Below are 12282 nucleotides of genomic sequence, written 5' to 3'. Positions count from 1 at the left end.
GTGATGTCACACATGACGGTCACCTCGTCTGTGAAATCTGAGTTTCTGTGTTCACATGTGCACCGGTACACACATGTTCATGGACTTTTTCGTGTGTGTGTGTGTGTGTGTGTCAGTGATGAGGAGCTGGACCATCGCAGCGGAGGGGAGCAGTTTGTGGAGCTGGACAGTCTGGACACAGAAAAGGCGTTACTGCTCACCGATGATGATGATCCTCTGTGAGTTCGCAATAAAATTAAATAAACTCAATTGTTGTCACGAACCAGAGCAGAATCACACTGCTGAAAAATATAAAAATGAGCTTTGTTGAATAGCCGTTTCAGTTTATTCACATGTGCAGATTCATTCATTAAGCATACACAACATGAGCTAGACATTTTCGCCTATACTCTTTTATTGATAGAAACCTCGGTTTGTTATTATGCAAGTTGAAGGCTGTAGGCTTTAAACATGCCTTTGAAACCAGCCATGAATTTTTATTGAGGTTAGGCATTTACAAGTATTATTCCCACAAAGCATTTCTCAGGTGCAGAGCTACAGTGTGAGATTTTTTTTTTTTACTGGCAGTTGTTTTGTTTCTTTGGCTTCTAAGCTGCAGGTCTACAGTGTTTTGCTTACGCCTACATCAGTGTGCAAGAGAAGGAGGCTTTAAGAGCATCACATATTCAATAGATCTGAATGCTCTTGATTCCAGAATAATTACATTTTAATCTTTCCATAACCCACATTTTCAGATCATCTTTTTGTACTGGGAAGTTATTTTTGTCTGGAAAAGGTCACACTTGCTTGTCTTGCCTGCGTTTTGTTTCTCAGAGACTCCCCACCTGGAGGGCCCGCAGCCCAGAGCTGCGCCTCGGTGTGGTGGCGTTTCTTGCTGCGTCGCTGGCGTCGCTTCTGGAGCGCCCCCGTCACCGTGTTCCTCGGTAACGTGATCATGTACTTCGCCTTCCTCTTCCTCTTCACCTACGTGCTCCTGCTGGACTTCCGCCCCCCGCCGCCCCGCGGACCTGGAGCCCCGGAGATCATGCTCTACTTCTGGGTCTTCACCTTGGTGCTCGAGGAACTTAGACAGGTGACCCCTGAAAGATCCTTCCTCCTTAACAGGCTTCCTACCCTTTGTTTTTCCTGTCTAAGATATTCAGTTAATGCTGAGCAATTCATCTGTTTCCATGGAGTTCATCAATCTCCATATGTCTTAAATAACTTACAGCACTGGGTCCTCTCTAAAAGCAGCAGTGACTATCAATTTGTGTTTAATTAGATGGCCATGGAGACCGGTTCAGTAATTCCCATTTGTCCTGAAGTCTGAGAGTGGGAGCACGAGGCTTTGACCCCTCTGCCTCCCAGCTGATACAAGCATGTTCCCACAGTGCAACGCTCCTCCCCGGGCTACCGAAGCCCCAGTTGAGGCAGGCCTTCACCACTTTTTACCTCAGCTCAGCTTTTCCACCCACATCTCAGCAAGTCCCATGGGCTGAATGAAATGGCACAGGTTAAAAAAAAAAAAAAAAAAAAAAAAACAAATCAAGCTGCTGGGAGCAACCGTGGCATGCTACCAAGCCCAGCAGGCCCCCTGTGTCTTCAAAGCGCTGGCTCAGGGGCACATGCTGCTCCCTGAAGGGAGGCAGTGCCACGGGGGGGCGCGGCTGCTACCAAACGTGTCTCCGAACGAGGGTACACACTGCAGATTTGTACATTCTGTAGAAAACCATAGACGCTGATGTGAGGTTGTGCTAACAAACACGCTGATACCTAAACTGTGAAAAGTTGCAAGGCATAGCGCGTGGTGTCTTATCGACAGCAGCAGCCATTACCGGTCTCCGGGTCCTCAACATATGACTGCCTCACAGACGGGTTCATCCATATTTACAGGTCGTTCATGCTTTGAAAGATTGGACAACAACGGTGTGTGTGAATTGCCGAGGAGGGACACAGTTCCTTCTCACAGATGAAAGTTTTTTTGGTTGGGAAGCAGCCAACATCATTTGAACAAATGCATGTGCCACAAAAGCTGAACAGGAGCAGACCTGCAAGATGTAGACTCATTAGCTGCAGGAACATGGGCAATAATTCTTCAACCTGGCTGAAATCATTCTGCTTCCAGCTTCACTGTTTACATGGTGGCTGAGTAAAGTGATCTGATAAGATGTGTGTTTTCCTGCCACAAAGCATTTCATCAGAATAGAAATTTTTTGACCTGCCCAACGAGGTTCCTCCTGCTGGGAAACATCTAATCTGCTGGAAATATAAATAATCTCCAGGTTAAGTCATGGTCTCCCTTGGTGGCGCCCACATCAGACTGTAAAGATGAAAACCTGGCTGGGTGGTTTGGACTTTTATTCTTGTAACAGGCAGCCTTCAGACCTCTCCAGCAGGTTTTTGATTTGCTTCATGACTTGTTGAACAACTGGTGGTTTCCTGCCTTTCGACCACGGAGGCATTCGACAACCTGATGTTCCTCCTACGTGGGGCAAACACAGAAAGAATACATTATTCCAAGAAAAAAGAGATGATCAGATTAAGTGTTTACATGGTCATTAGGGTTAGGAACAGATTATCAAATGGTTCACAGCACCAACTCAATTGAAAATTCCCTCTGATTGAGCCAAATTGGGCCCGTCTCTTCCGACTGAGATGGTTACATTAAGCATTTTTCTTCTGATTGGGCTGTTATTCTGATTATTATTGGCATATTAGGGCCCGTGTGAAAGCAGCTATTGAGTCTGACTCTAAATGTGATAGTTGTGACACAAAGCACCGTCCGTGGTCTCTGTAATTTCAAATGGCATTTATGTGCGTCTTTGTGCGAGAGATGTGATTTGGTCGCTTATCGTTGTTCCGTCTTGTTCATTTTCTCCCTCCCACGGTTTTTCCCTCAAGCAAATCAATGCCTTTTCTCTCTGTCTCTCGTAAGAAATAAAAAAAAAAAAAAAAAAAGAGTGTGTTTGACTGCCACTTCAGCATGTCATCATGGCCTTTGTGGTGTGACAGTCACACACTGGTCTGCCACTTTATGAAAAGAGCATACTGTACTCGGCTTGTTCTCGAGCCATTTGTGCCGTCCAGGGACCGAACGCTGGCTCCTGATGCACTTGGAGGTGCTTCGTTCAAACCGCCGGTCCGAAGACAGGCGACCTTTACCTCCTGTCCTAAAAGACATCGTCGTTGTCACCGGCCACCAACAGGCATGTCAGTATGCTGTGGTCTCACTATTGCTCCCCTTGCAAGGCTAGTGTTAGAGAAAAAATAATATGACATCTGTAATCATGTTATGTTATCTAATATGGTATCTGTAATCTGCAGGGACGATGAGGTGTGACTGTGTGTATGATAATGGTCAATAGGCAAGGCAAGTTTATTTGTATGGCACATTTCAGCAGTGAGGCAACTCAATGTGCTTTACATAAAGCATAAAAGCAGCAAGAGACCATGAAAAAATACACTTGATTATAATGTAAACGATTTAAACAGGAAAAAAATAAGCTAAAACGGAATAAGACAAATGAAACAGGCGCGTAAAACTGTACAGTGCAATGTACTGTACATTAGGCAGATCTTTAAGGTATTATTAGGATATTATTATAATAGGCCCAGCAGGTATGACTGACCCAGCAGGTGCATGTCTTGATGTGAAATGTGTCTCCCACTGAGAAGAAATGCTTACAAGACTCATAATTACACTTAGGCTGGGAAAGGTTGCTAAAACCTACATTTTCTGTCACTGGAACTAAAAGGAAGGTATGTGAGTATAGGCCTCGCTGCAGTTCAAATGGTAAAATTCCTCCATCTATCTTTTACATACAATGTTGAGTTATTTTGTGCAAGAATATTAATCTTAAAGCCACATGCATAGATACTGTGAGGTGAGGAAAATACAGTAATATAAAGGAAATAATCAAATAAATGCCAGTATCCATCAATGGTAGAATCAGCGTCTCACAAAATGAGAAGTTGATGGCAGAGGCGGTCCTGACTAGTTTTGCGCCCTGGGCGATGCCTAAAATTCTAATAGTTGCTAGTTCAGCAAAACTAAAAACCAAAAAAAAAAAAAAAAAAAAAAAAACTTCTGTGGCTAAGTGGCAACATATTAGCAAGAGGCTAATAAATAGAGTATAGGCTACTGTTTCATTACATTCACAATTAACGTCACACATAGAGACTTGCATACCTTTATCTTTTGAATGTTTCTCCTCTTCTTCTCTCCTTCTCTTTCTGAACTGGGCACCTGATGTTTTTTTTTGGCCTTTTGTCCATGATACTCCATTGACTTTTTGTTGTTGTTGTTGTTGTTTGGCATTTTCACATAACCCAATAAATTACATGTAGCTATAAGGGGTCTATATTAATTTTATGAATGAAATACAATTTATTTGGAAGCAGCAGTTTGTGTTGTTTGGCCTGGGATCTTTTATATCAGAGGTTAGTCTATCCCCCGCCCCCCTCCGCTTTGCTTTTCCTGAGACTCACAACCTGCGCACAGCCTCTGCAGTCGCAAGTTGATCCCCCGCGCCCCCCTCCCCCTTGCCTTTTCTTCTGACACACACGACCTGTATGCATGACTCTCAGCAGCAAGTTGACGTGATAGTAGGGGCGCCTCAGCGCCCACTGCACCAACTTGACATGGAAATGAGCGATATTAGTCTAGAAACGATTTTTTTTTTTTTTTTTTTTTTTTTTTTGCGGACGCACTTTTTTTTTTTTTTTTTTTTTGGACGGCGCTTGTGCGCCCCCAAGTAGATTGCGCCCTGGGCGGTTGCCCACACTGCCCATAGCAAAAACCGTCCCTGGTTGATGGTTATGTTGTCTTTAATTGATTGATTCGCCAATAGTCCAGAATTGAATTAAACTGATTCTCCATATCATTATTAAATCTAAACTGTGAGAGTGTTTATTAGGGTGCTTGAAATTCTGTGTAACAAAATAAAAGACAAGCTTAAGACAAGATTTTATGCATTTTTTCTGTCATACTGTCACTGATTTGTGAAGACGAAATTGGAAATTATGTTGGAAAATATCACACAAAAATACCTGCAAGCCTTTTGCAACGGACATTAGTAACAACCCACAGCAGGTTGATGGTGGAAAATGACCAGCTATTGCTTTTTTTTTTTTTACGCAGAAGAAATTTTGTGTTGATTCTATTTTTTCTGTAGAACCTCATTAATATTGATTTTAAAGCTGTGCATGAACCGTCTTTTGTGGCACAGAGCTTCTTCACCGACGAAGAGATGAACATCCTGAAGAAGTTCAAGCTCTACGTCGAGGACAACTGGAATAAGTGCGACATGGTGGCCATCTCCCTGTTTGTGGTTGGAGTGTCGTGCAGGTAGGAGACATCAGATCAAATCAGTGACGTACATTGAAGAGGACTGAGTCGAACAGTTTGTTTTTGTTGTGTTTTCGTATTGCAGGATGGCCAGCAGCACCTACGAGGCGGGCAGGACCGTTCTGGCCATAGACTTCATGGTGTTCACTCTCAGGCTCATTCACATCTTTGCGATTCACAAGCAGCTCGGACCAAAGATCATCATCGTGGAGAGAATGGTAACCTAAACAAAATACCGCCATCCAACTATACTGACCTATGTAAAAATTAAAATCAATGTTCAGAAATGCCAGTCAACCCTGTCTCATAAAAAAATTATGTTCTCATACAACTAAACTGCATTCTCAATAAACACGTTGCATCATATTCTGGATGGTGAAGCTCAAAATAACACAACTCTGTTACGTTTGGTCATATTCATTTGATCTATTTCTGTTTTTCTTCAAAGTTGTTATAGTTTTGCTGGGCTGTATATGTGTTTTTTAAACGTGATCAAGCTTTTACCTCAACTTGCTGCTGTTTTTCTCCACATCGCCTCAAACCGACCGCTGTGCATGTCATTTCCACGTCCAACCGCTGGACCCAACACGGGACGTTTGGTTCAGGTTTGAGTTTGGGTCCCGTCAGCACCGAGATCAGCCCCTCCTGTAACTTCACAATGTCAACGACTGCAGAGCTTTAGCTTTTCACTGGGAAATTAAACTAAAAACATCATAGAAAGTGGCAAAATTCAACATAAAATAGCCATCGTCCAAAGAGCAGTCTTTGGAGTCTGGCGGCTTGTTCCTACCTGAGGTGATAAGTTAATGATTTATGAGCCTAAATATCAATATATCTTAATAAAACGTTGGAGTTATCTTGTCAAATAGGTGTGATTGAACATAGCTAAACTAAAAGTTGTGTGAGTGACTGTTTGGCCAGAATTGGATACAGCGTCTGTGATTGGCTACTGTTCTGCTAGGTTTCAAGGGAAAAAAATATTTTGTTGAATATCATGTTTGTCTGTGATGTGATGCATTTGCAGCCAGTTAGTGTGAAGTCCATGTTAGCAGGAGGGTGGGGTCGAGAAGGGGTCAGCTAACATGACTTTCACTTGGGAGACCCGAGTTTGATCTCTGTGTGAGAGTGGTGAGAATGGTGTTCATTTTTATTTGTTTCAGCAATTGTTTCCTAACCTTAAACATAACCTTTTCCTAACTGTCAAGGAATACTCCAATGTTTTGGGCAAAATAGCCATTTTCAGACTTACCAAGGCTGAAACAAGATGTTAAATCCCGTTTTCACCTCTTTATGTCCACTGGGTAACATTTTGTGTTAGCGTGGCATATTTTATGAATTTAATAATGAATTAAAAACAAAAACAAAACAAAGTAATAAAAAAAGAGTTGTTTTAGGAGAGGTTAATCCATACCTTCCCCCATCATTGTGACAGATGGAGAGAGTTGGATGAAGGTTTTTTTTTTTCATTTTGATGGAGCTAGGCTAACGACTCCCATAGACTTCAAGTCTTTATGCTAAGCTAACACAAAATGCTACCCACAGGAAACAAACCACTGGACGTACAGAGGTGAGAATGGTGTCCAACATTTTCATAAAAAGGATATTTTGGCCAAAATGCTGGAGTATTCCTTTAATCAAGTCGTTTTGCTGGGTAATGAAACTCAATATGATATACAAAATATGTTGATTAGGAAAACATTTGTGATATGTCAGAAACAAATGTGAGAGGGAACCAACTTAATATGCTTCCCTCTAGTTGAGAATGCAGTTTTGTTGGATGTGTTGTTGTGTTTTGTTATGAGACTGTGTTGTAACCAGCCTGTCAGTGAGTCAATACACACGTCCATCTCTCCCCTGCAGATGAAGGATGTCTTCTTCTTCCTCTTCTTCCTGAGTGTGTGGCTCATCGCGTACGGCGTGGCCACCCAGGCTCTCCTGCACCCCAACGACCCCAGGATCGACTGGGTGTTTCGCAGAGCGCTGTACCGGCCCTACCTGCACATTTTTGGCCAGATTCCCCTGGAGGAAATAGACGGTGAGATACAGGAGATGATACAGGAGATGGTGGACTCGTATTTCTTTATTCTAATTAAAAGATGCGGTTGGTTTATGTGTGTTTACAAATGAAAAACGTGGTAAGGGCTTTTGTTTTGTCACGTCTGAACTTTTGTTTTGATCATTCACTTGATCACAGTTGGATCTGATCTGAGGATCTTCAGAGCGGGACACATTTCATATCGATCATAAATCTGTGCCTGACAGTTACTCTAGTTGAATCTATTGAAATCTAATCTGATGCAGTCTAAATCAATCTATTAAAAGCTAATCAGATCTAATCTAATTTAATCTAGTCTTGTCTCGACTGTAGTCTAATTTAGTATTGTCAAGTTGAATGTATTGCAATTTAATCTAATCTAATATCTCATTTAGTCTACTGTAATCCAATCAAATCTAGTCTGGTTGAATCTATAGCAATCTAATCTGATCTAATCTAAGATCAGATCTAATCTAATCTAATGTTAATAATCTCATTTAATCTACTGCACTCTAATCTAATTTAATCTAATTGCTTGCATAGTCTACTGTTGTCTAATCTTATTTAGTCTAGATGAGTCTATTGAATCTGTTCTAATCTAGACTAATCAAATTGAATTGAATCAGATCTAATCTAATCTTGTGTAGTGTATTTTTAGTCCACTGTGGTCTAATCTAGTTGAATCTACTGAAATCTAATCTATCCTAGTTGAAAATATTAAAATCCAGTCTAAACTAATTTAGTTGAATCTGATCTAATCTAATTTAATCTAATCTATTTTAAATTCGCCTTGTCTACTGTAATCTAATCTAATCTTGTTGAATCTATTGAAATATAATGTTGTCTAGCTGAATCTAGTCAAATTTAATCTCATCTACTTTAGTTGAATCTATTCCAATCTAGACTAATCAAATCAAATAATCTAGTCAAATCTAATATAATTTAAATGTGTCTAGTCTACTGTTGTCCAATCTAGTTGAATCTATTGAAATCTAATCTAGCCTAGTTGAAACTATTGTAATCTGGTCTAATCTAATATAATCCGATCTAATCTTTCCGTTTCCTTGTCAAACGGAGCACAGCGGCCCGCATGCCGGAGACCAACTGCACCACGGAGCAGGAGGAGATAATCCTGGGTCTGAGGCCGCCCTGTCCCAACGTCTACGCCAACTGGCTGGTCATCCTGCTGCTGGTCATCTTCCTGTTAGTCACCAACGTCCTGCTGCTCAACCTGCTCATCGCCATGTTCAGGTCGGGCTGAGAGCCGAGCCATGGACACGACACACACACACACACACACACACACACCTGACCACAGTGTACAGGACATAAACAGTCTACTGAGTGTATCGTCTCAGCGTGACAGTCAGTTTGTGGTAACAGCAGAACAACCTGTACGTGAAAATGTGACTTTATTAGCCCTGCATTTCCTCAGTGAGATTATTCCAGCCCTGAAACTCAGAATCAGAATTGTTGAATATTTGAACAGAATAGTTGAAACTCGAGCTCTGTTTAAAAAAAAACATCTTAGTGAAGCCTAAAGAGATCAAATCCAACACCGGGGCAAATCAAGACTCTGGCTTTTGGTTGATAGGATACGCCGCTGTTTATTAAAACCCGGTCGTGTGTGACATCATTTACACCAGGAGGTAGTTTAGAACCGGAGGGAGGGTTTTCCAAAGGGCATTAGTCATATTTCCACAGCGGTGAGTTAATGTAATTTTTGGGAGACTTTACACAAATAGGTCCTTTGTGAAATTATATCCTGACACTGAAAAATGCAAGTCTTCTTGCGCTGGAATCCGTAATAATAATATGTTAATAGCTAAAAAGACTGAATCACACCGTACAAACTGATTTTACTGGAACTATTATGTTTTAATTTGCATGTTTAACCTCTGTTAACACCAAAAGTGGGATAATAAATTGCACAATTGGTGCTGGATTTTATTGTGGATGGACGGATGTAATCTCATTTAAGCATTTTCCTCCCCCTCACACTTACCTCAGCTGCAAAACAGTTTCAGAGGATGGTTATAATGCAGCTAAAAGCCATGATAAAAAAAAAATATAGAAAGAAAAAAGGTCAGATCCAACAGGCTTTGGTTTTGATTATTTCTTTTTTCCACTTCCAGCTACACATTCCAGGTAGTCCAGGGGAACACGGACATCTTCTGGAAGTTTCAGAGGTACAATCTGATCGTGGAGTACCACAGCCGTCCCGCCCTGGCGCCGCCCTTCATCATCATCAGCCACCTCTCTCAGCTGTTCCTCTGCCTGGTCAAGCAGCCCGAGTCCAAGCAGGAGCATCTCGGTAATAAGAAGAGCTTCCACGTGATAAACACGGTTCAGAATATCTCCATAATTTAACTCAATTTCAGGCAGATAACTGAAGTGATTCCCTGCAGCTCATGTGGCTACAGAGAGGCCGGATGAAAAGCACGCAAATACACAACTTCCTCAACACCTTCCCTCACCTGCTCAAGGTTATTATCATTAACGAAAACTAACAAAATAACAAAAATTAGGTGGGAACAAATATTTTTGCTGAATGAAATGAAAATGAAAATGAGGCTTTACAAAAAATGATAACTAACTATTCACAAAACTAAGTCACATAAACTAAAATTATGGAGAAGGTGTCTTTAGTTTTCATATTTCATATATATTACACAACATGTTTTCTCATCTTTTGGAATCTCCTCTGACAAATACCCCATTGTACTATAAAAGACCAAAACTAACACTGAAACTACTAAAAACCAAACTAAAACCAAACATTTTCAGAAAGTAAAAGCTAAACTAAACTAGCACACCCACTGTAAAAACAAATTAAAACTAAACTCATATTGAAAGCAAAGAGTCAGAACGAAATAAAAATAAAGACTAATGAAATGTGCAAAACCATAATTACCTTGCACCTGCTCAGTACATGGAAATTCCCTGTTGGTTAATTGGTTGCTGGACTGTTGCCATGTATGCATATGTGTGTGTGTGTGTGTGTGTGTGTGTGTGTGTCCAGAGAGGGAACTGCCAGCAGGGCTTGACCAGCGGCTGATGACCTGGGAAAAGGTGCAGAAGGAGAACTACCTGGCCAAACTGGAGCGGCAGCATTTGGACAGCAGCGAGGAGAGGCTCAAGAGCACTTCCTCAAAGTAACCGTCGCCTTGCAAACGTTTCCCTTTGCACGCGGCCGCCGCTCACTCTGACCACGAGAACACACAACTCGACCAGCAGCACAGTTCTGCGCTCGCTGCAAAAATAGCGTCTCATATTCAGTGTTAAAATCTTGTTTTTTTTCATTTTCAAACAAGGCAAAAATCTGTCAGTGGGATGAAATAATCCCAATGCTAATCAACTTGTTTCCTGAATTTTACTGAATCTAGTCTCATTTTCTAAATCCTCGTGGGCCGATCTGCCTTATTCTGCCTTCTTTCAATATATTTATACTTTTTCTTAAAAAAAAAAAAAAAAAAAAATCCAGAAACAGATGAAGCTGTATTGAAAATCAGTGGATAATCTCATCCCACTGGCAGATTGGTCACTTGGTTTCAGAAAAATAATCGTCTGCTTGGCATCCATTGCCCACCTGGCCGGGCTCCTTCCCTCTCTCAGTGATACTTTCTGAGGTTTCTTCCATGTTTCCACTTTTTGGCTTTGGTGGTTATTTTTCGGGGGGAGTTTTTTCTTTCCTGCTATGAAGGTTCAGGTCAGATGGGCGTGTTGTTTTGTTTTCTAAAAACTGTGGCCTTTTAAAACCTTTGATTAAAAGCTCAAAATGAGCCTGAGGAAGATTTCAGCTCTGAATTTGAGACCAAGTGACCTGTTAAGATGGGGATATTGCTGTGTTTCTTTAAGCCGAGATCAGTTTTAGATAAAAGCCAGTGTCGAGTGTAATACCATATAAATACATGGTACATTCTGACCTCTGATATCAGTGTTTTGACTGAAGCCTGTTTGTGATCAAGGGTCCAGAGCTTGTTGAGGATTGTTGGCGGCTTCAAGGACCAAGAGAAGCGACTGACATCCATGGAGGCTCAGGTAATCCTGCCCGTGCACCACCTGACACAGGAACCGCGATATGACAGATCTATATGTCTTAGGGTTAAGATAGATATATGTACAACTTTCAGCCCGCTCTGGCCTTCTCTCTCTCTCTCTCTCTCTCTCTCTCTCTCTCTCAGGTTCGATACTGTGCAGACGTGCTGTCCTGGATGGCTGAGTGCTTTGCACAGAGTACACTCAAGTGTGGGAAAGAGGCTCCCCGAGCTCCAGGTGAGTCATGTGCCGATGGTACTGAGAAACAGCCGGGACCATGAATTAGTCGAAGAGAGACAATATTAGTATCCTCGATGTTTTATGAGGTGAAATTATATTATTGATTTTAGCGCAGCATCTCTTTCAGTCCACTGCAATGTTATTAAATTTTGTGCCACAAACCGGCAGTGTCTCTGACAGGCGTCAAGGCCGGCAGCAGCAAAGATCCACCTGAAAGTCAACCAGAGAAAGAAGTGAAACCAGGAGGGGGACAGGCGAGCCCAGCTCACCCAGGATACGGCGCTAACAAAAAATTCCCTTACATTGATGAATAAATGTGACAATGGCAACTGCTATCTTTATCAATACAGGAACTAAGATGTGACATCTAAGATTCCTGGAAAATCTGTAGGACATGACGATGATGTAATATGAGGAAGTGGGATATTTGGGATTTTTTAAAAAATTTGACTTATTAAAACTGTCATGTAGAAATTGCAGATGTCATGTCCTGTTGTGGTTTCTTGTGGTGTTTACTTGGTTCAAGTTATCATTGAAGCTGTGTATGTTCTGGGAAAACAAAAGCTGGGTCGCTAAAGCATGCTACATGCCACTGACGGACTGAGAGGGGAGGCCTCAAAGCCCCCATGTCTGAAACAGTATG

The 12282-nt window shown here is 41.6% G+C and overlaps 1 protein-coding gene across 2 annotated transcripts in view; it reads left to right on the top strand.

Annotated features, from left to right (window-relative positions):
• The window catches only part of trpm5 (transient receptor potential cation channel, subfamily M, member 5), a 26215-nt gene extending 13933 nt beyond the window's left edge, over positions 1-12282 (top strand). Inside the window, exons 16-26 of one of the 2 annotated variants that reach the window (XM_030048422.1) lie at positions 117-218; positions 814-1072; positions 5208-5326; positions 5412-5544; positions 7187-7361; positions 8444-8612; positions 9497-9675; positions 10384-10516; positions 11330-11402; positions 11546-11636; positions 11820-12282. In XM_030048422.1, the coding sequence (XP_029904282.1) occupies positions 117-218; positions 814-1072; positions 5208-5326; positions 5412-5544; positions 7187-7361; positions 8444-8612; positions 9497-9675; positions 10384-10516; positions 11330-11402; positions 11546-11636; positions 11820-11953 (1567 nt within the window). In that variant the 3' untranslated portion in view covers positions 11954-12282. Of the gene's footprint in view, positions 1-116; positions 219-813; positions 1073-5207; positions 5327-5411; positions 5545-7186; positions 7362-8443; positions 8613-9496; positions 9676-10383; positions 10517-11329; positions 11403-11545; positions 11637-11807 lie in introns of both variants that reach the window. The other variant, XM_030048421.1, reaches the window with a different exon arrangement.

The sequence above is a fragment of the Myripristis murdjan genome, chromosome 3 (genome assembly GCF_902150065.1).
Source record: "Myripristis murdjan chromosome 3, fMyrMur1.1, whole genome shotgun sequence".
Lineage (NCBI taxonomy): Eukaryota > Metazoa > Chordata > Actinopteri > Holocentriformes > Holocentridae > Myripristis > Myripristis murdjan.
The sequence above is the reverse complement of the archived record's forward strand: the minus strand, read 5'-3'. Positions and strand labels throughout refer to the sequence as shown.